The 23,791-nt window shown below is 47.0% G+C and overlaps 1 protein-coding gene across 3 annotated transcripts in view; it reads right to left on the reverse strand.

Annotated features, from left to right (window-relative positions):
- SHISA9 (shisa family member 9) overlaps nt 1-22,269 on the reverse strand; it is a 528,232-nt gene extending 505,963 nt beyond the window's left edge. For 2 of the 3 annotated variants that reach the window (XM_043456423.1, XM_043456422.1), the window contains exons 1-2: nt 21,531-22,097; nt 6,977-7,104 (exon numbers count right to left, since the gene is read on the reverse strand). In XM_043456423.1, the coding sequence (XP_043312358.1) occupies nt 6,977-7,104; nt 21,531-22,093 (691 nt within the window). In that variant the 5' untranslated portion in view covers nt 22,094-22,097. Of the gene's footprint in view, nt 1-6,976; nt 7,105-21,530 lie in introns of all 3 variants that reach the window. The other variant, XM_043456425.1, reaches the window with a different exon arrangement.
- Between the last annotated feature and the right edge of the window lie 1,522 nt (nt 22,270-23,791).

Consider the following 23,791-nt stretch of genomic DNA (forward strand, 5'->3'; position numbering starts at 1 on the left):
AATGGGGTTATCAACAGGCAGCATGAAAATATGTTCACTGTGAAGACAACTGCACAATAAATGCATGCTGATGAGCATCACTGGCCCCTAGTCTATGGACCACCTTAGCATCAATGCTCAATCATTCCCCAAATAATAACAGTAACAATCAATGCATATGTTACCAGGCATTACACTAAATCCTTTGTATGTGTTAATTCCTTTATCTCCAAAACAAACTTGTAAGGTAGATGTTATTTTACTCTTTTCAGTGAATGGAAAACTGAAGCTTACAGAATTAAATTAATATTCCCAAGACTCCACAGCTCACAGATGACACAGCATACATACACCCAATCCAACCATGTCCACTTCCCAAGCCCGTATCTCCCATGTCCTCACTGCACCATCTCAAAGACAAACTGTCCACTGTTTAATGAGCATCATCTATAACACAGGATCCCATCTATAACACTGACTACTTAAGGAGGAAACTAGGGCTCCAACCTAAAACCACACCAAGTGAACTCAGGCCACTTCACTAAACCTTAAAATGTCTTTAGGGACTTCCCTGGTGGTCCAGTGGTTAAGAATCAGCTTTGCAATGCAGCAGACACAAGTTCGATCCCTGGTCGGGGAACTAAGATCCAACACACCATGGGGCAACTAAGCCCAAGTCACAACTAGAGAGCCTGTGTGCTGCAACACAAGATCCCACACGATGCAACAAACATCCCATGGGCCACAACTAAGACCCAAAGCAACCAAATAAATAGATATTTTCTTTTAAAGTGTTTCTAGTGGATCCAGTGTGGCCCAACTCCCTAACTCTTAGCAATGCTATAATCTACTGACCTGTGTGCAAAACTATTTGCAGTCATAGATCTTCAGATGGAAAGACTACCTGTCCCGTCATTTCAGGAACATGAGTGCTGGTAGCTGTCACTTCTTAGAAGAGAGTTAAAGCCTCATATGAGTTGAAATTAGCCAAGCTTCCTCAAAACTCAAAAATTTCAAGGGTCCTGTTAATGCACTCCCCTGGACTTCTTATGGAGCTCCGGCAAGGGATTCATTGATAGATGCATGTAATCATTCATTTGACAAACGTCTGTTGAATTGTGTGTAATTTCTAGGCAGTGGAGGTACAGAAAAGAATAAAACCAATGTAATCCTTGCCCCTACCCCTAGGAAGTTTAAAACAGCAGTCTCCACCGTGCTTCTCAAAACACAGCCTTCTTGGAGACTAGTCCCACCTAAGTCCTGAGAAGGAGACCGAGACATTCTCCATCCCACCCAACTGATTGTTCGAGAGTCTGACAGCTGATTCAGGGGAGCCAGGTCAATGGTTGGTCAGAAACCAACCACATTTTCTCTCTCTGGATAAAGTGAACTAAAAGACACTGTGATTGAGCATATTAAGGACAGAAACAATAGTGATGCTTTACCCACTCTACCTCCTAAAGTCCCTGAGGTGTCTTGATTCTCATCATTCCTAAGCCTGGATATTCACCAGAGGATAACCCACATGCCTCCTTAAAGTTCAGGCTACAGACACAGACAGACCTGGGTTTGAATCCCAGCTCCTCGGTGTATTAACTCTGCTATGGTGGACAAGCTGTTTAACCTTCAATTTTATTATGGATATTTTCAAATATACACAAATATAGACTAGAATAATAAATCCCCATGTAGTTGGTCACCTGGCTGTAATAACAGTATTATTCCCATTTTGTTTCATCTACCATCCCCCACAATTTTATATATTCCTGGCGATGTTGAAAGTAAATCTCAGTTATCATGCCAGTTCTTTAGTTTCCATGAATCTCGGTTTTCTCCTTCATAAAACAGGGATAACGATACCTCTTCCACAGGCTTTTTCATTTATTGGACAAAAATTTATGGAGCTTCTGTCATGAGCCAGCCCAGTCCTGCCGTGGGGAGTACACCTGTGACAATATGAAGCTTTTGTTCTTGTGGAGTTTACAATATAGTGAAAGAGGAATAAATTTAAAACATGAGCACGACAACTTCAGAGAATACAAAAGTTATAGAGAGAATAGTGGGGAAGTGGGGAACAGTAGGTGACCTGGGAGGCAGAGGTAGACAAGGACGTCCTCTCTAGTGAGGTGGCAACAGGGGTAACAGATGAGATGCAAGAGGCCTGGGATCCTGTGCTATAGGCAAAAAGCACAGCAGGTGCAAAGGCCCTGAGGCAGGAATGAGCTAGGCTGTTTAAGCGTTGTTTTGCATATTAAAGGAGTTAATATATTCAAAGTACTTAGCACCTGTGCCTGGCACAAACAAAAGTAAAGGTGTCAGTCAGACACAAAGGTGTCTGACTCTTTGCAACCCCATGGACTATAGCCCTCTGCCAGGCTCCTCTGTCCGTGGGATTTCCCAGGCAAGAATACTGGAATGGGTTGCCATTTCCTCCTCCAGGGGATCTTCCGGACCCAGGGATCAAATTCCTGTCTCATGTTTCCGGCGTTGGCCAGCAGGTTCTTTACCACTAGCACCACTTGGAAAGCCCTTCTTTTCCTGTATACATTATTACAAAATATTGGGGACAGTTCCCTGTGCTATACAGTAGGCCTGTGTTGGTAATTCCTCCCAATTTTTAGAAAGTATATGGGAATATTCCTTCTAGTATTTCAAAAAAATTGAGTATAGGACATCCTGGGTGCCTTTGTAAATATGGACAAATGAATGAAAATCCATTTAGCCTAAACATGAGCTGTACAACCTCTTCAGAAACTAACTCATGGATCTGCTTTTCATCTGATTCCCCGTAAACCTGCTTGGAAATGGTCCTGGGGGAGGACAGGGTGGGAATAGAAATTGGAATAAGAATCCGGTCTTTCTGATGAGTTCCATGCCCTGAAATAGCAAGTCAGCATTCACCAGAGTTTGGGGTGACATCTCACTTGCTCAGATTATGCCCGTGAAATAAATACTACAACATTGACTCCATTCAAAAGTGGAGTTGTATGTTTGTATGGAATGTGAGGGTCCTTTGCCCATTGAATAGATATGAGAGCAGAGTCACGACATCAGCTGGTTCCATTCCAACCCTGAGCAGGTACATAACTTAATAGGAGGTTTTCATAGACACTGAGCAACACTTTTTATACAGTGGCAATAAAGGCTTTGTAATTGCCACTGACTTATTTCATGTTGTTTCCAGCCTTTACCACATCATTAAACAATACTGCACAACCAAAATTCTGCTATCAAGTCAGCTGCAATAACTATAACATAGTATTCTGGATTGAATCCTGGAGCAGAAAAGGGACATCAGAGAAGAAACTAGTGAGATTCAAACAATACCTATCACTTGGCTAAAAATAATGTACGAATGTTGACTTCTTAGTTTTGACATAGGACTATGGTGTACCATAGTCATGTAAGATGTCAATATGAGGGGCAAGTGGGTGAGGGGTACCCAGAACTCTATGTACCACCTTTTCCACTTTCCTATAAATATAAAATTATTCCCAAATTAAAACTATATTTCAAAAGAAGTGTGCTTTTAACACAAACAAGTCGAGAAATGTTGATCCAGGTTGTATTTTGTCCCCACAGTTCCTCACTCAAATCTCACAATCTTGACACTAAAAGAAGCCTATATTTACCCTGGACTCTCGGAAGGTGGGGTTGGGGGGTGTCACTGGCAAGCAGGGCGGCTGGGGTCGGGGAGACAGCGCACGTTCATAGTACTTGAGAACAAACTGCGCCTTCAAAAGCAAACTGTAATTACGCAGAAGCCGAGGAGCTTTTGCAGAAAATCACTCTCTCATCTGAATCTACATCCTGTTAATCAAAGAGGTCCAAGCCCTTTTGATTATCAGACTAAATATTTTTAGGCAATAACACTGAATGCCTGAAAAGACCCTGAACAGCATCTGCTGAAGATAAAAAAAGGCGAGTCCTGCCTATATCACAGGAAAAATAAACCATAGGAAACTGATAAAAGTTGGCAAAAAAATTTCCCAATATTGAAGCCTTTTCCTCCCTATTTGCCTTCACCCTAGTCCTTCCTGACTCCTCTCCTTCCAAATATCCAGGTTTCTAGACTGACTGCTGGTTCTCTTAGTGTTTGAACAAAGCATAAGGAAAAGAGCAGAAAGTGATCTAGTGTTAGTATCAAGAGGAGAAGATGATTACTCTCTTAAAGCAATGTCAAGTGGGTCACCAAACAGAGATAAAAATAACATTTAAGTTGGAACTTCAATCAAATCTCACAACTTGAATATTTAGTGAGGAACACCCTAAAAATGGCACAATGTGCCCCTTCTTTTGTATCACAAATAGATGCATCTTTCCATTTTTTCTAACGGTAAATCTTTGTAGCTCCCATAATGTCCAGAAAAGGGTTTTACCTTCATTGGATGGTCAGACTCTTTGTGACCCCATGGACTGTAGCCCACCAGGCTCCTCTGTGCATGGAATTTTCCAGGCAAGAATATTAGAGTATGTTACCATTTCCTATGACATTATATTCAGTAGTGGCATTCTAATTCTGGCACCAAGAGCTGGTCTAAGTTTCTGATTTTCAGACAAAATTCCTTCTCTCCTAGTTCTCTATTAGTCAGTGGCCTCTGGAGACTGTGTGGCTTCTTGAACCTTTAAATATTGATAATGTCAGTCACCTAGTTCTTATCTTCTCAATGAACTCCACAAATCATTGTTTCTTTTGAACACGTGATTTTCCCCCCGTGTCCATAATATGTAAAGAGCTCCTGTAAATCAATAAAAGACAAACACTTCATTACAAGTAAATATTATCACTACCAACTACTGAAGTAATTTGTTATTTAAATTAAACTCATTAATGTAAACCTGTAGAAAAGCTATATGTTCTTATTTTCCCGATATTCCCAAAAATACTACCTAGCAGAACTACATAAAATTAATATCTGTGGTAATTCCTAGGAGAATGCAGTGTTTGTGACATTGTACCTAGAATTCTCCCCTGCAGTTTGTCAGGAAAGCTCTAGTGCAATTCTACCCAATAAAATCTTACAAGACACATTTTTTTTTCCCTTGGTGTAAAAGATCACTGATTACTGAAACACAAATATAGACTAAAAGCAAGACTCATAAATAAACCAAGTTAGTCTGTCACAGGAGACTTCTGAAATGCTCAGTACCTAGAGACCCATCCTTGAACCACAATTTATTTTCAGTGCAACTTTAAACAAAAATCCCTTACTAAAGCAAGATTCATTAATGTTGCCTGCCCTTTTGCCTGACAGAGTGGTGTAATTTGAGTGACTTCAACGAGTTTGCTATTCCACTCAAGAGCTGATTCAAAATCATCCTAGAAATTGAAACTTCAAATGAGAAACTTTCAACAGCCACCTTTTCATAGCCAGGGACTCAACACCATTTCAGGCTTTCTCTACTTCATGGTCATATTCACTCACTTATGATATTTAGGACTCATAAACACCTAGGTTCAACTTATTTTCCACTGCATTCTGAAAGAGAATGTGCTCATTTCCATCAAAACCAGAATTGGATACGACGATTGCTATATCAGAGTTGGCACAATTCACCATGCCTTTCGGGGCTGTGAGATTTGGTCATAAGACTTCCAATGACTGGTGTATTTTGCTCTAACATGTGGCTATTTCTCATATCATTTTTATGATCCAGTTCATAAATAAATAATGTCAAGTTATTTAATAGAATTGAACTTAAGACTTTCTACTTTGTAACCCATTTCAAACCACGTACACATCAACTTTGCAAACATACTGCAACATTTCCAAGGCCATGAACAATTATCACCATGCAGAATCAGATAATTTGCATCACCAATGCCAAATTCCATAGACTTATTCCTCTACCCATTGAGCATGAAAATTTGCAACCAAACAGTGCAAAACTATGATTCAGCAAATAAAACACCAATGCTGTTTCTGGTGGAACTTTAGCAAAGGAGACCCAGACTAGAAAAATGTGCAAAAATGCCAGAACTGTTTCCGTTTTTAAAAAACCTCCAGCCACAACTAAATGCATCCTTTAAATTTTCTGGCTTTTCTTATTTTAAACCAAGCCTTACACATTACTTTAATGTGGGGCTTACTTGAAAACACAATTGCTAGGAATAACCATGATAGTATACTACTGTCAAAAACAAAATAATCTTGTTTTTCCCCACTGCCTATAGTCAGTACACAGCTCCATAGTATATATTGTATATACTGACCTTTGAAAGGAAAGAAAATCTTTGGGACCACACTAAGATTCCCAGGTATGCTCTGTCAGCTAAAGAATACCTATTGAAACACAATATCAAATGCAACTTTTTTCCCCTGGGAGAACAACAGAACAATTTGTTCTGTTGAATCATAAGTACACACCCAAACTAACATAACCACAACTCAAGACCCCCACATGCACAGGTATACACACACACACACACACACAGAGTTTGTGGATTGTTTATGAAACTGGTTTCATGAAAAATAAATCTAATCCTTCTAAACCAGTATCTGTTAGCTGAAAGCCATGTGAAACCTAAAAGTGACAACTGGTCTACCTCAGGAGGCAGACAGATAAGCATATGAACCATTGGTTAACAGATTACCCAATCAAGATGAACCAACAAAACAGGTTATTGGCTAACAGATTTACTATCTAGGATGAACCAACCAAGTAATCCTTTGGTTAGCTAAGTAACTAACCATGATGACCAGTCAAGAGGGCTATTAGTTAACATATGACCAAGATGAACCTCCAAAGTGGTCTGTTAACAGAAGAACCAACCATGAGAAATCCACCACATGGATGACTCTTTTAATGGAGAAACAAAGTGAAATCTGAGGATGCCAGATTTCATCATGTCTGGTCCAGAAGAGAGAAAATAAATCTTCTTAGTCAACAAAGAGAAGCTCCTCATGGACCCAAACACACACCATGAAATCTGGAGGTGTGACCACCACTTGGGTCACCCAGTGGGACTGGAACTGGATGGCAGAGCTATACTTACGAAGATTATTTATGGGGGTTCTGGTATCCATGTTCTCATAATGCTGGACGTGAACCACAATGTTGAGATCTCTCTCCATGTGGTCAGTGTTGCAGTGGCCCTGGGGCCTCATCACGTCTGCAAGGGCCCTGAAAGGAGAGAAAATTTAAACTGATTCATTCAAAACAATGACTAGCACCTACTTATTCTGAAAAATTGAAAGTGGTTCAGTCGTGTCTGACTCCTTGTGACCCCATGAACTGTAGCCCACCAGGCTCCTCTGTCCATGGAATTCTCCAGGCAAGAACACTGGAGTGGGCTGCTGTTCCCTCCTCCAGGGGATCTTTCCAACCCAGGGATCAAACCCAGGTCTCCCACATTGCAGGCGGAGGATTCTTTACCATCCAAGCTACCAGGGCTTTGGGCTTATGAACAAAAGACAAGACCCCTTTCTCCATGGAGCTGCCATTCTACTTAGGGTAGAGGGGGAAAAGACATAAGTAAATAAGATCACTGCAATCAGAGATTACATAAGGATTTCCTGCAGAAGAATTCATACACCTCTCATGTTACTGACGTAAGAGCAGTGTTACCCACTTTATAGAGTTATTGAAAGGATTAAATGATGAATATATGTAATATGTCTGCACCTAACAAGTTTAGTCACCCTTTATAACTAATCCTAATAATAATTTAAAAAAATGTTTATTCCCAGGTGGCACTAGTGGCAAAGAATATATTTGCCAATGCAGAAGATGCAAGAGACATGGGTTTGATCCCTGGGTCAAGAAGTTCCCCTGGAGAAGGAAAATGGCAACCCACTCCAGTATCCTTGGGAAATCCCATGGACAAAGAGGAGCCTGGTGGGCTACAGTCCATGGGGTTGCAAAGACTTGGACACAACTGAGCATAGCACGGTACTCTTGCTAACCCTAGATACCAACACTTCAGGTGCAGCTACAGCCTAGTATTAGTAACAGTAAGTAACATTTACTGAGTACTTCCCATAAGCCAGGCATTATACTAGTCACATGACATGCCTCAATTCAATTAGTCAGCACATAAAAAGGTCATGAGGGTTATTACTCCTTCTTTGCAAATGAGTCAACAAAGACTCAGAGAGGTGAACTGATTCCATTTACTTGAAATGTTCAGAATAGGAAAATCCATACGGAAGCAGATTAGTGCTTGCCAGGGGCTGGGGGTGTGGGAGGGGAAATGGGAACTCACTGCTAATGAGGGAGGGGTTTCTTTTTAGGGTGATGAAAATGTTCTAGAATTAGACAGTGGTGATGGTTGCTCAACTTTCTCAAAATACTACAAACCACTGCACTGTACACTTTAAAAAAAGAAAAATCCTAAATAAACTGACAGATTGGCTGATCAGGAAAAGCCCTCCTGAAGAGGCATCTGAGCTGAGCCCTGAACAGTGAGGAGTTACTGCCATAAAGAGGATGAAAGAACATTCCAGGCAGAGGGGTCAGCAAGTGCAAAGACCCTGAGGCATGAAAGAGTTCAGATCTGAGGGACAAGAAGGTTAATAAAGCTGAATTGCAGCCAACAAGTGGGAGAGCGTTACAAGGTGTGGATTACTATACCCATTCTCCAGAACAAAGAGACTGCCCGACGGGACTTCCCTGGTAGTCCAGTGGCTAAGATTCCAAGCTCCCAATTTAGGGGGCCTGGGTTCGATCCCTGGCCAGGAAACTAGATCCCACATGATGCAAATAAGACGTGGCACAACCAAATAAATAAATAAATATTTTTTAAAAGGCTGCCCTGAGAAAAAAAAGGAAAAAAAAAAAAAGGCTGCCCTGTAGGGCTACGGTCCATCAGGTAGCAAAGAGTTGGATATGACTGAAGCAATTTAGCATGTACGCACGCACTCCCAAGTTAACCCAGCTAATCAGTGGAGGGACTAAGATACAAACCTGAATGTCTTTGAAATCATTGTTTAAGCTCCTCCGGACCCTGCACAGCAAGCAGGACCTGAAACTTGAAAGGGGCTGCAGGAAAGGAATGTTTGAAAGACAAGACAGATGTTTCTCAAACGTAATTTGCCTTTTTTCCACTTCTAAACATGTTCTTTCCTATTTGCAGGGCAGCAATAGAGACCCAGACCTTGAGAACAGACTTATGGACACAGAGAGGGCAGGAGACGGTCGGACGAGCTGAGAGAGCAGCATTGAGATATATACGTTACCACATGTAACACAATAGCTAATGAGAAGCTGCGGTATGCTGATTCATGTTGATGAATGGTAGAAAGTAACATATTGTAAAGCAATTATCCTCCAGTTAAAAAAACTTTTAAGAAATACATTAAAATAAAAATAAATAAATACATAGGTTCTTTACCGAACTTCAGAGGATCTCTGAACTCCTCTAGAATTGAACAGAAATTTTATTTGTGCATTTTTCCTGAACAAGAAGCCATAGTGTGGGATTTCTCTGGCCATCCAGTGGTTAAGAATTTGCCTTCCAATACAGAGCTTAATCCCTAGTCCGGAAACTAAGATCTTCCAACTAAGCCCGCACCACAGGTAGTGAAGCCCACAGTTTACAACAAAGGGCCTGCACACCACAGTGAAGACCCACTGAAGCCAAAATGATAAAATAAGCAAATAAAAATAAATAAAGAAGACAGATTGAGACACTATCAAGTAAAAAAAAAAAAAAAAAAAGAGGCCATAGCTCTCACCACATTCTCTAAAGATTTCTCTCCAAAATTTCAAACTATTTGAACTTTCAAGAGGATAGCAAAGTAAATGATCAGGGTGGTTCTCTGTGAATTCGGTCAGCACTGCCATTGGCAGATTCTCTGGCTCCTGCTGAGTGCCAAAATTCATGAAATTCACCAGAAAGCCAAGAATACATTTCCCCAAGGCAGCCCTTCCCAGAGCAGGGATGGGGACAGGGATTCTTAGGGCCTCTGTATCCTGGACAAGGTGTCTTCAAGGTGTGGTCCACTCACTCGGGGAATGCCTAATACAGTTTGGCAGGGTGGGGGGAAGGAAATATGACAACTTCTGTGTATGGTCTTTAATCATTAAAAATAAGAAATATTTTTCTTAAAAAAATGAGGCTGGAGCCCTTACTTGGAACACCCATGTCAGATGGTGAGAATCAAGAACCTTGGACCACGGTGCCAACCTTGGCAGCAGCATCATCTTTAGGGTGCATCACCTGTGCTGTAGTTATACACACCCCCAAAGGGATGTGCAAGCAAAGTATCCAGTTTTACTAAGCTAACCATCACTAGGTGGACATGGGGCTTAAGAATGTTCCCTCATAACAAAACCACAGCCTGGAGACAATACTGATGAAACAAGTACAGGAAAATGATAGACTGGACCCTCTCCTCTTCAACAGTTTCTCACGAGGTTAAAAAAAATGATGGCCTAGTCAGATCAAAATGAAATCAGCCAAAAATAATTCAAACTCTCATGAAGAATATTCGAAATATGGATTTATGTATGAATGGTGACCTTCATCCTCAACACACATTAGTGTGTTATTACACAAAGTCATCACCATTGGCAACAAATTGTAAATGTTTGTTTCACCTTCAGTTCTGTTTAATATACCTGTTCTTATGTATGCTTTCAGTTCAGTTCAGTTCAGTCGCTCAGTTGTGTCCGACTCTTTGCAACCCCATGAATCACAGCACGCCAGGCCTCCCTGTCCATCACCAACTCCCAGAGTCCACCCAAACCCATGTCCATTGAGTCGGTGATGCCATCCAGCCATCTCATCCTCTGTCGTCCCCTTCTCCTCCTGCCCCCAATCCCTCCCAGCATCAGGGTCTTTGCCAATGAGTCAACTCTTCGCATGAGGTGGCCAAAGTATTGGAGTTTCAGCTTCAGCATCAGTCCCTCCAGTGAACACCCAGGACTGATCTCCTTTAGGATGGACTGGTTGGATCTCCTTGCAGTCCAAGGGACTCTCAAGAGTCTTCTCCAACACCACAGTTCAAAAGCATCAATCTACGGTGCTCAGCTTTCCTCACAGTCCAACTCTCACATCCATACATGACCACTGGAAAAACCATACCCTTGACTAGACGGACCTTTGTTGGCAAAGTAATGTCTCTGGTTTTTAATATGCTATCTAGGTTGGTCCTAACTTTCTTTTCAAGGAGTAAGAGTCTTTTAATTTCTTGGCTGCAATCACCATCTACAGTGATTTTGGAGCCCAAAAAAATAAAGTCTGACACTGTTTCCACTGTCTCCCCTTCTATTTCTCATGAAGTGATAGGACCAGACGCCATGATCTTAGTTTCTGAATGTTAAGCTTTAAGCCAACTTTTTCACTCTCCTCTTTCACTTTCATCAAGAGGCTTTTTAGTTCCTCTTCACTTTCTGCCATAAGGATGGTGTCATCTGCATATCTGAGGTTATTGATATTTCTCCTGGCAATCCTGATTCCAGCTTGTGCTTCATCCAGCCCAGCATTTCTCATGATGTATTCTGCATATAAGTTAAATAAGCAGGGTGACACTATACAGCCTTGACATACTCCTTTTCCTATTTGGAACCAGTCTGTTGTTCCATGTCCAGTTCTAACTGTTTCTTCCTGACCTGCATACAGGTTTCTCAAGAGGCAGGTCAGGTGGTCTGGTATTCCTGTCTCTTTCAGAATTTTCTACAGTTTACTGTGAGTTTATTATGTATGCTTTAGAGTATATCTAAACAACAAGGTCCTTTTATATAGCACAATATTCAAAAAATGAAGATCATAGCACCCAGTCCCATCACTTCATGGCAAATACATGGGGAAACAGTGATATACTTGATTTTCTTGGGCTCCAAAATCACTGTGACAGTGACTGCAGTCACGAACTTAAAAGACGCTTGCTCCTTGGAAGAAGTTATAACAAACCTAGACAGGGTATTATAAAGCAGAGACATCACTTTGCTGACAAAGGTCCATATAGTCAAAGCTATGGACTGTCCAACAATCATGTATGGATGTGAGAGTTGGACCATAAAGAAGGCAGAGTGCCTAGGAATTGATGGTTTTGAATTGCGGTGCTAGTGAAGACTCTTGAGAGTCCCTTGGACTGCAAGGAGATCAAACCACTCAATCCTAAAGGAAATCAACCCTAAATATTCATTGGAAGGACTGATGCTTAAGCTGAAGCTCCAATATTTTGGTCACCTGATGTGAGTAACTGACTTATTGGAAAAGACCCTGAGGCTGGGAAAGATTGAAGGCAAGATGAGAAGGGGCAGCAGGGGATGAGATGGTTGGATGGCATCATTGACTCAATGGACATGAGTTTGAGCAAACTTCAGGAGATAGTGAAGGACAGGGAAGCCTGGCATGCTGCAGTTCATGGGGTCACAAAGGACCAGACATGACTTAGCGACTGAACAACAACTGTATAGCACAGGAAACTATATTTAATATCCTGTGATAAGCCGTAATGGAAAACAATAAGAAAAAGAATATATATAGCTGAAGATAATTTTACTGCAGAAATTAATACAAATTGCAAGTCAACTGTCTTTCAATAAAAATTTTAAAAATAATAAATGCTATAGTGTACCTATTAATTGTTTGCTAGTATGTGCATATATTATACATGTTAGTCACTCAGTCATGTCCAGCTCTTTGCAACCTTATGACCTATGGCCTGCCAGGCTCCTCTGTCCATGGAGTTCTCCAGGCAAGAATACTGGAGTGGGTTGCCATCTTCTTCTCCAGGGAACCTTCCCAAACCAGAGATTGAACCTAGGTCTCCTGCATTGGAGGCAGATTCTTTACCATCTGATCCACCAGGGAAACCCATATATTGTGTATACTAAAAAATATGCTACAAATAGGGGTGTGGTTTTTTTAATTTAGTGAATTAGACAGTAGAAAGAACCAACTATGCACCACAAGCTAAACAAATGCCTAAGGGATTGGTATTTATGTGTAGTACACACTCTGAGCGCTTCTCAAACTTGAATGTGCACACGGATTGAAGTGAAGTGAAGTCACTCAGTCGTGTCCGACTCTTTGCAACCCCGTGGAATGTAGCCTACCAGGCTCCTCCATCCATGGGATTCTCCAGGCAAGAATACTGGAGTGGGTTGCCATTTCCTTCTCCAGGGGTTCTTCCCAACCTGGGGATCAAACCCAGGTCTCCCGCATTGGAGGCAGACACTTTAAACTCTGAGCCACCTGGGGGCTTTTGTTAGGATGCAGATTCTGATTCAAGATGTCTGTGGCAGGCCCTGAGATTTGGAGCCAGGTGACAGAGTTACTGCTGGTCCACACTTAAAAGAGCAAGATCCTAAATGTACTGTGATGGTAACTTTTATGTGTTAATTTGACGTGCCACAGTGTGACCAAAGATTTGGTCAAACATTATTCTGAATGCCTCTGAGTGGGTGTTTTTGGATGAAATTAACATTTAGATTGATAGACTGAGGAAAGCAGATTGTCCTCCACAGCATGGGTGGGCCTCACCCAATCGGTTGAAGACTGGAATAGAACAAAGGCTCATCCTCCCCCAAGAAAGAGAATTTTCCTGCCTGTTGGCCTTCAGACTGGGACATCAGGTCCTCATGGTTCTACAGTGACTTATAGGCTTTCAGATTCAAACTGGGACCTTAAGACTTCCCTGGTGGTCTAGTGACTAAGACTCCATGCTTCCATTGCAGGGAGCATGGGTTTGATCCCTGGTCAGGGAACTAAGATTCCACATGCTTTGAGGTACAGACAAAAAGTAAAAAAAGAAGGAAAAAAAAAACAAACTTGGACCGTGACTCTGCAGATTTTGTACCTACCAGCCTCCATTATCATGTGTGGCAAGTCTGCCTAATCTCTAGATAAGCAGATAGTTAGACAGATCTCCTAAAGATTCTGTTCCTCTGGAGAACCCTGACTTAATAAAGGCACCTTATTGAAGAACCTACACTTTTCCTCCATATCCCTTAACCCAGTTCCAAACAGCTGAAAGATTGCCATTTTTGAGGCTGAAGATGATGGAACACTGGCAGTTTCATAAGGTTCAACTTGGTGTCTATTCACTTGTACATTCACTTGTACGTCACCCACCTCCTGCCATGGACCGTGAGCTCTATGCCTGCATTATTCCCTGCAGTTTCAGAGCTCTCAGTCCAGTGCTGGATCTACTACAGGCACTCAATAAACACCTACTGAATGACTAAATCCATGAGCAAATACATGATGATGGAATGAGGAGGAACCTTATGTCATGTAAACCAGGATGTCAGCAATCAGAACTCCTATGTGCCAGGTACTATACCAGGACTCAAGTGACAGATGGGGAAAGACTGCACTCCTTACTGTGAACAATAATGGAAGGAGGCAGATGATAAACTAGTAGACCAGTACATTAGTAAGTTCATTTTAGAGTGTAATGTGAAATGCAGCAAATCACATTGAGTGATGGGCTGGAGGGGGTGGGGGAGCATCGGTAAATAAGCCTAGGGGATCAAGGACAGCTTCTCAGACAAGGTGACATTGAGCTGAGACCTGAATGCTGAGAAAGGGCCAGCCAGAGAATTTGAGGCAAACCAACACAGCAACCCCAAGGCAGCAACGAGCACGGCATATCTGAGGAATGACAAGACAAGTCTGCATCCCTTTTCTTTCCAATTACAGTGAGTAAATAAAAGACCCCAGCATCGCCAAACGGAGCTCAGAGTTCCAACATCTCGCTTCGAAGCCTCCAGGGGTTCCAAGGTCTGAACTGTTTCCTGACTTTTAAACACTTGAATGGGATTCCTGAGATTTTTCCTCTTGTACCAGAAGCATCATTTATTTTTCAAAGATCTAAGGGCAATGGACATGAGGTTACTTTCTGGGGAAGTGGTTATACGGGTGTAGCCACGTGTCCACGTTCATCAAACTACACACACATAATATGTGTACACTGTATTGTGTAAATTAGACTCCAATAAAGTTGATTTTTAAAATGCAAGGTCTCAGTGTGCAAAGAGAAGCAAAACATATTCTGCAAGGAAAAATTTAGATAGCCAGTGGGAATTTGCTATATGATGCAGGCATCTCAGGCCGGTGCTCCGTGACAACCTACACAGCTATAGGATGCGGTGAGGGGTGGGAGGGAGGTTCAAGAGGGAGGGGATGTAGGTATACCTATGGCTGATCCATGTTGATGAGTGGAAGAAACCAACACAACACTGTAAACAATTAACCTCCAATTAAAAACTAAAATTAAAAAAATAACTTAGAGACTTTCTGTGGCCAACAGCATATGCATTCATGGGCTTCTCCAGCCTGGGCAGCTGGTGGAAGCCACAGGATAACCATAAATGTATAAGAAAAGGGAGGTGGAGGGGAGGCTGGAATAAGAGAGAAAAGGCAAGAGCAGGAGGGACTTTGGAGAAGGCAATTGCAACCCACTCCAGTGTTCTTGCCTGGAAAATCCCATGGACAGAGGAGCCTGGTAGGCTGCAGTCCATGGGGTCTCGAAGAGTCAGACACGACTGAGGACTTCACTTTCACTTTTCACTTTCATGCATTGGAGAAGGAAATGGCAACCCACCCCAGTGTTCTTGCCTGGAGAATCCCAGGGACAGGGGAGCCTGGTGGACTGCCGTCTATGGGGTCGCACAGAGTCGGACATGACTAAAGCGACTTAGCAGCAGCAGCAGGAGGGACGTTTATCACTTGATGCCATTTCTTTGCAAGAGATTCAAGCATTCGTGAAGCATGCTTGAAAAACACACGGGACATGGTGCTATGTAATTTGCCACTTGGACTTCTCACTGTTTGAAGGTGGGCAAGATAATGACTTATGTTCCCTACTGGCTTCGAATGTAAAGAGCTTCAAACATGCATTCCTGCCCCCAAGGTCATTTCTCACCAATGCCTTTGCCAAGAGGGCTGGCCCTGCCAGGGGCAGATGCAGGAAACATCCATAGTCTTGATCTGACTCGGGCTCCTTGAACCAGCCCTGACATGTGCGCTCTTATTTGCAGGGCATCAAGCACCTCTCTGTGATCGGCAAAGACTGAAGCCCTGGATGTCAGTGCTTCAAGGCAGTGCAGCCTGGTGGTCAAGGACCCGTGCCATAGCCTCATACTGTCTGGGCCTGAAGTCCAGCTCCTCCACTCGCTAAGGGATTTTGCATCCTCTTGAAAAGCAATCTGTGCCTCTGTGAAAAGCAGATTGTCATAAAGCTGACCTCCGTGGGACATGAAATTAAATGAGAATTTACACACAAGCTTATGGCAAAATAGCAAAGCCAGCAAGTGTCCTTGAATATCAGCCAGGCCAATGAGGGGGTGTGGGATGGACTGGGGAGGTTGGGATGGACATATATACACTACTATGTATAAAAACAGGTAACTAATAAGAACCTGCTGTAAGCACAGGTGCTCTGTGGTAACCTAAATGGGAAGGAAATCTAAAAAAGAGGGGAAATATGTATAAGCACAACTGATTCACTCTGCTATACAGCAGAAATGAACGCAACATTGTAAAGCAACTATACTCCAATAAAACGCATGGCAAAGCTCTGGCCTGGGTCATTTTTTTTAATTAACTTTTATTGGGATTGACATATATACACTACTATGTGTTAAATAGGTAACTGATGAGAACCTACCGAACTTGCCACCTGTCCTGCTGAAATTCAACGCAAGTCCAGAGAGGTGACGAGACTTGGCCAATGTCACGCAGCTAAATAGACATGGCAGAGCAGGCACTAGGCAAAGAGTTCCAGACGACAACTTCACCTCCTTCCATAGATAAGGGGGAGAAAATTCCAATGATAAGGATGGTAATAAAGGGTCAGAGTCACTGAGCAGTAACTACGGCAGGTCCTGCTCTATGAGATTTCTAAGCCCAGTCTCAGTGAATCCTCACACAGACCTATGACATAGGGACCCTCATCATCCCATTTTTAAAGACAGGAATCTGAGAATCAGAGATGAGCTGCAAATTTCCCAAAATTTCACACTATTAAGTGGCTGAGCTGGGACTGAATCTGGAGCCATTTGACTTGAACCCATTTCTCTTTAGATCAGCCCGACGACCCCTCTGGGGACTGCAGGGAACATGACTGACTGAACTGGGGACCAGGGCAGTAGTGGACAGGGGCAAGTGAAATTAACCAGAGAGGGTCCTAAAGGGAACAAATGCCGCTTGAAAATGCAGGTCCAGTATTACCAGATCTATTGATTTCTCAAGAGAAATCAGAAGATCAGGATTTCTATGCGAAACCTCCCAGTTTTTTAAATGTTGGTCATTGGTTCTAAGTTGGTTTTAAAACACTGTACACCATAGAGGCTAAAGAGATTTCACAGCCAAACGCAGTGAGCCTTGACTGAAATCCTGGTTTGAAAACCCAGTCTCTAAAAGACATTTCTGGTGTATGACTGGGAAAACAGTAATACGATTGGCTATTTGATGATGTTATGGAATTTTTGTTCCTTTTTGGGGGCAGAATACTGGAACTGTGTTATGTGGGAGAAATGTCCTTGTTCTTAGGAGATCCACGCTAAAGTATTTAGGGATGAAGTGTCATGTCTGCAACTTACTTTCAACTGCTCAGCCAAAAAAAAGAAAAAAAGAAAAAAGAGAGGAAGGAAAAAAGGAAAGAAGGAAGAGGGAGAGAGAGATAGCCATAAAGCAAACGTGACAAAATACTAATAACTGTTCAATCTAAATGAGTAGTTTTTGACTGGGAGTGACTCCGCTCCTAGATGACTTTTGGCAATGTCTGAGGACATTTTAATTGTCCCGACTGCAGTGTGGGTGGGTGCCACCTGCACCTAAGGAGGCAGGGTCCAGAGATGCTGCCAAACACCCAGCAATGCACCGGACTGCCTCCCACAGCAGAGAACAATCAAGCCCCAAATGTCAAGAGTGCCAAGGGGAGGAAATTCTGATCTAGATGAAAGACATACTAGAGTTTATGTTTATTCTTCTTTCAAGTTTTCTGCATATTTAAAATGTTTCATAACAACAAATCGGGAACAACTTAAGAATTCACGTGTGTAGGCTCAATCGCTTCAGTCATGTTTGACTCTTTGCAACCCTATGGACTGTAGCCCCCCAGGCTCCTCCATCCATGGGATTCTCCAGGCAATACAGGAGTGTGCTGCCATGCCTTCCTCCGGGGAATCTTCCAGACCCATGGATCATACTCGCATCTCCTGTGTTGCAGGTGAATTCTTTACCCACTGAGCCACCTGGAAAGCCCAAAAATAAGAATACAGACATAGAAATATGTTGCAGACCAAATAAAATGTGTCTGCATGGTTTGGTACTATTTGGTACCCACCATTTGCGGTCACTTCTTCCAATAAATAGTGACTGAATGTGGCTGTGGTTATATCTGCTGTTGAAGGATCTATACAGTTTTCTCCACCTCACAGGCCAGGCCTGCGCACACTCTGGAATTGCTGTCTCTCCCCTTTTTCAGTCCTAATCAGCCCAGAAGGAAGCAGGCGATATGCCCAGGCCTCTGAGCCTGGAAACTGACCTCATCAAATACAAGCACACAGGTCACTAGAAGCAGTCGTGGCAGCAGCACATGCTGTTAGTCTTTGAGGAGTAGGTACTCTCAGGAAAGGTAAGAACAAAGTTTCCATTCCAGTGACCCCTGCAGCTCGAGACAAATTTAAGAGGCTGCAGCCAGCAGGTTAATTTCACCTGAAACCCACCCTACAGCCTCTCTGATGCAGAGTTTGGCGTGCTGGACCCAGCCAAACATCCTATGGTCCATGCGGGCAAAAGCGAATGAGCCATGGCTGGGATAGGAAATGATTAACTGCATCAGTAGAGCAGGATGCACTTGGTGAGTACTTGGGGCAGTCTCCAGCACCATAGAAACACACCCAAAGGCTACACACACAGGGAGAACCAGCAACACCATGTAAGTAAGAGTCACACTGAATGAATCCATCCACCCTCCTTCCGGGAAAATGGTCCCAAGTCAAGTGTGGACCACTTTACACAAGCCGTTCAGGGAGGTGGTAAAAACGCAGACTTCTGAGGCCCAGATAGATGGATTTAGAATCTCTCTGGATCAAGCGCAGGACTGTGCATTTTAGGAAGCTCCTCAAATTCTGATGCTCACTCAACCTGAAAACATCTGCCCCAGACACAGCTGACACCAGGGGACTAAGGAATGCGCAATTTTCTCTGTGACCTTGAGCAAGCCACCAATCTCAGCTATGATTTGCTCCTATGTAATACAGAATTAGCACCTGTCTCATCACTGTGCGAACTAAATGATGTTTACACACACACACACACACACACACACACCCCTAGTACAGTGCCTGGCACCCAGAACTGTGCTCAGCAAATGTTACTTCCTTTTCCTGGACAGTGACTGACTAAACACCATAAAGCCCAGAGAGATACACAAAGTATGGATGTACAGGCCCCACCCTAGAGATCCTGACTTGAACCATCTAGGGTGGGGCCCCTGGCAACGGGGTTTTTTAAAAAAGCATTCCGGGTCACCCTAAACATCAGCCAAGGTTGAAAACTATACCCTGGAAGTCATCAGTAAAAATCAAGCATTCTTTCTTTTCAGGAGTATGTACTTCACTCCTGCCTGGAATTCTCAAGATGTATGCAAGGGGAGCCTGTGCTGGGGCTCTGCGACCCCAGTACTGGATACCCCCTAGATTACACCACCAAGGAGACCTTTCCCGGTACCTGTAGAGGAATGTGGCTGCAGCCTGCCGGGCTGCAAGCGGGCAGGACCAGGAAGTTGAGTCCCTGGGGCCTCAAGCCAGCATCACTTTCTCCCACAGTTGCCCAAAGGTTAGTGCTCCTCCCCAGCTTCCCACCTCCCTCCTCCTGCCTCTCCACCCCCATCCCAACCGAACGAGGAGGAGAGCTCCCGAAGCCCTGGTTTGCAAGGCAAAGGCTCCAAGGAGCTTTCAGCAGAGGAATTAAGTCGAAATCTGCCAGGCAGCCTACCCATCCCTGGGTGAATTTCCCTACCGAGGCAACAGTCGCTGCCGCAACCCTGCTTCCGAGTCTCGTTCGCAACACCAGACCCTTGGCGAGGACAGCGGGGGGACGTGGAACCACCGGCCCGTGGGGTTGGCGATCGGGCACCTTGGGGTGGCAGGAGGTGGGCGGGGCCCGCGCTTGACTCTTCTGGTAGGTCAGGCTTTCTTGAAACCCCTGGGAGAGGGGGGTTTCTGTGCCTCTTGATCCCACCATCCATCCACACCTCCCTGCTAACCCAAACCGAGAGGAACTTCCTCACCCCTTTCTCCCCCCAAATTCTTCCCTTGGGGTGGGGAAGGGGGGTGGGGAATCATCCGATAATCTGCATATAAATAGAAAATAATTACTAGTGAGGTGGTGGTGATGTTCCTCGCCTATTTTTGGTGGGTCTCTTTGTTGAGATTTTTTAGGCAGGCACACGGAGCGCGTGCAGACACACGCGCGCGCACAGGCAGCCGGAGGTGCGGGGTGTGTGTGTGTGTGTTTGGGGGTGGGGGGAACACATGGCGACTCTGTTGCGCGTATACGGAAAGAGAATAAACCTTGTTCCCCAGTCATCCGGCTGTGTGCAGGCGACCCCGCGCTCTTTAACACCCTCCCCCGTCTCCCCTCACCCCAGCCGGGACCCCACACCAACCCCTGGCCTCTCCCCGGCCGGGGGTTGCATCCTCCCGTCTGCGTCTTCCGCCTCCAAAGTTACTGGGTTGTGCGAATCGATTTAGACACTCGGGGAAGGGAAAAAAAAAAAAAAAAGGCAAATAGCTCCATTAATCCCCAAATGCCTTCTCCCATCTGCTGCGACTTGCTCGTGCTGGGACTTGCATAATGAATAAGGCAAAAGGGAAAGTTGACGAATCAGAGTGTCTAGGGGGGTGAAGGCACGCTGGGAGGGGGCTCCGGCCCTGGGAGGCCACACCAGCCCGCGCAAAGGGCGCAGCGCCACGGCTGCGGTCTCTGCCCCCGACAGAGAGAGGTGGCGGCTGGAGAGAGGGACGAGGGGGTGATGGGGAGGGGGGTGCGAGGTCCCAATTCCAGGGACCTGGCAGCTCGGCGGAAAGCGAGGCGGCCGCTCCGAGCAAAGCTTTTGTTCTCGCCCTCCCCGCACTCTCCACCTCCCTCGCCACATTTTCGCGAGTCGTACGAGTTGCAGGCGGCACACACTCCTGGCCTCCCTCCCTCCCCCCCCGCACACACGCGCGCGCGGGCTCACACACGCCCCCCTTCCCTTTCGGGCTCGCCGGCCCCCGTTTACCTAGAGGCTCGTATGCGGAATCCGAAGGCTGGACCACCCCCCGTCCCCAAAACCCAAGACTCCAAAGACACGGGCTCTCAGGCTGTCTCAAGTCCGCTGCAATACTCCGCGGGAGGGGGCGGCAAGAGAGCGGGGGGGCGGGGGGGGAGACACCCCTAATCCACACACACTCTCTCACATCCACACCTGCGCTGAGGTCCCCGTCCCCCCTCTGCACTCCCAGCCCAAGTTGGCAGCCCGGGTGACATCCCCCCGCGGAAAGGCCGGGGTGGAGGGGGAGCGCCATTGCCTCCGGGAAGGTGGGGAGGGGCGGGGAGGGAGAGCGGCGCCCGGGGAGTGGGGGGGCGGGGGGCGGCAGCCCACCTGGACATGTGCTCCCTTTGGGGCCGGTGCGCTTTCTCCAGCCCCAGCTTGGTGAAGATGCCCACCAGCACCATGACGGCCACCACCCCGCAGATGATGTAAACGATCAGGTTGGTCTTGTCCTTGGTGGGGTCGTGCAGGGGGTCGTCCTTCCGCGCGGGGGGCTTGCCGGTGTTGAGCCAGAGCGGAGTGTCGTAGTTGGTGCAGGTGCTCTGATTCAGTCGCCGCTTCTTAAACGTGCAGCAGAACCGGAAGCCACAAGTCCCGCAGCAAAAGATGAAGTCGCCCGAGCTGCAGTTGAACGGCGGGTCCCACTGGCCCATGACATCGAAGTAGCCCCGGCAGAAGTCCGGCGTGGGCGCCCGGGTCGGGGGCGCGTCCGAGACCCCCACGCCCTCGCCGACCTCTCCCGAGGCGGCCCCGGAGCGGTTGCCCCCCGTCAGCACCACCACGCCGCCCAGCTGCGCCAGCTGCCCGTGCCCCGCTCGCTCCTGCGCCCGGCACACGCGGGCGCACAGCTCGGTGAGGAAGCAGCCGAGAAGCAGCCGGAGGACGCGGCGCATCGTGTCTCCCAGCCCGGGCTCGGCCACTCGGCCGCCGCTGGAGCCGCTGCAGCCGCCTCTCGAGGCGCGGCCGAAGCTGCCGAGGCTGCTGCCGGGGGCTGCGAGCCGCCGCGGGCCGCACATGCAGGGAGCGGCGCGGGGCGCTCGGTGGTCGGCGGCCACTGCGCTCGGCTCAGCCCGCGTTCGCCTCCAGCGCGCCGCGCGCCGAGGGGCCGGCCGGGGAGGAGCGCGCCGGGCCGGGCGGGGGGAGGAGGAACGGGGGCCAGCGCGGGGTGCAGGTCCGGCTGGCTCCCGTGGGGAGGCGGGGGCCGGAGAGCAAGGGCGAGTCGGGCGGTGCGCGCCTCCCCTCGGCCGGCGGCTCGGGACTCGCCGCCCCGCGCCCGCTCGCAGGCTCCCTGCTCACCTCTCCAGCTCGCCAAGTGCGCGGGAGAGAGCGAAGCGACACTTGTGGAATGAAGGGAGGGCAGGAGGGAAGGGGGAGGGGGAGGAGGGCGGGCAGAGGAGGCGCGGGGGGGAGGGGGCGGGAGCGAGCTCGAGAGGGGCGGGGGCGCGGGAGAGGTGACTCCCGCGGGCGGGCGGGCGGGCGGGAGCCAGGCGGGGGGCGTGCGGAGCCGAGCCGGGCTGGCGGGCGGACAGGAGCGAGCTCCGGCAGCCGCAGTGGCTGAAGGCACAGCTCGGATTTCCCGGCAGGTGGGGGACGGCGGCGGGACCTCCCGCGCCCTCACTGGGCGGGAGCCGCGGTTCCGACCTGTTTGGGGCGCGGAGGCGGCTCCGCCGGTGGCTTTTTCCCGGGTGCGTGCGCAGGAGCGGCGGCTCGAGTCGGCCCACCGGGGAAAGGGGTGTCTCGAAGGGTTGAGGGACAGACCAGGTGGCTTCCACTCCAAGACGGAGTGGGGCGCGATCTGATCAGGATCGTCCCTCCCAGGTGCCCGGGGACTGCCTGGCCCTTTCCTGGGCCGTGCCCTCCAACCCGGGACTAACCCGGGCTGGGTCGACTCCCGGGACCCAGGCGAGGACCAAGGCAGAGCTGGGAGGGCGCCTGGGCCCGGCGTAAGCACCCCCGGGAGAGGGGCTCGGGATGAAATTAAGTCAAAGAAACGCAGGGAAGGTGAGGCAGTGACCACCGCCGAGGCGATGACCTGGCCCCAGAACGTCTTTCCTTGGTACTCTCTCCCAGGCCCCTGGACCGGCCACTTGGTCCCTCTTCGCCGAAGCCGCCTTCTCCGCGCTCCACAGGAGGGCCACACCGCGGCGCCGCCTCTGCGCGCCCAAATCTGGTGCAGCGCAAGGCCTGGGCGCCCAGCCTCGGCCGCCCTCCCGTACCTGCAGCCCTCGCGCATCGTTCTCCGGGAGCCGGCTGGCCCCTGTCCCCACCTACTCCCACCACCACCCCGGATATCCTCACCGGAGCTGCCGAACCCGGCCTTGCTTCCTCGGCTCCAAGTCTCCCGTGGTCAGTGTTTCCAAATCTGCCCTAGCTCACATCAGCCGATTCCAGCCAGCCGTCGGCCCTCTCCCATTTCTCCCACTTCTTCCTCTCCTCGGCTTGAATTTGACTCCAGTAGCCCCTAAAACAGGATTTGTACCAAAGCTGCTACACCAAATTTAGATCCCCACACGCCCCTGCGTTTTGTTTTTTAATTGCATTAACTAAGTATACACTTTGCAGTCGGCTAGGCGATTTGCAGGCAAATGTTT

The sequence above is a fragment of the Cervus canadensis genome, chromosome 32 (assembly GCF_019320065.1).
Source record: "Cervus canadensis isolate Bull #8, Minnesota chromosome 32, ASM1932006v1, whole genome shotgun sequence".
Lineage (NCBI taxonomy): Eukaryota > Metazoa > Chordata > Mammalia > Artiodactyla > Cervidae > Cervus > Cervus canadensis.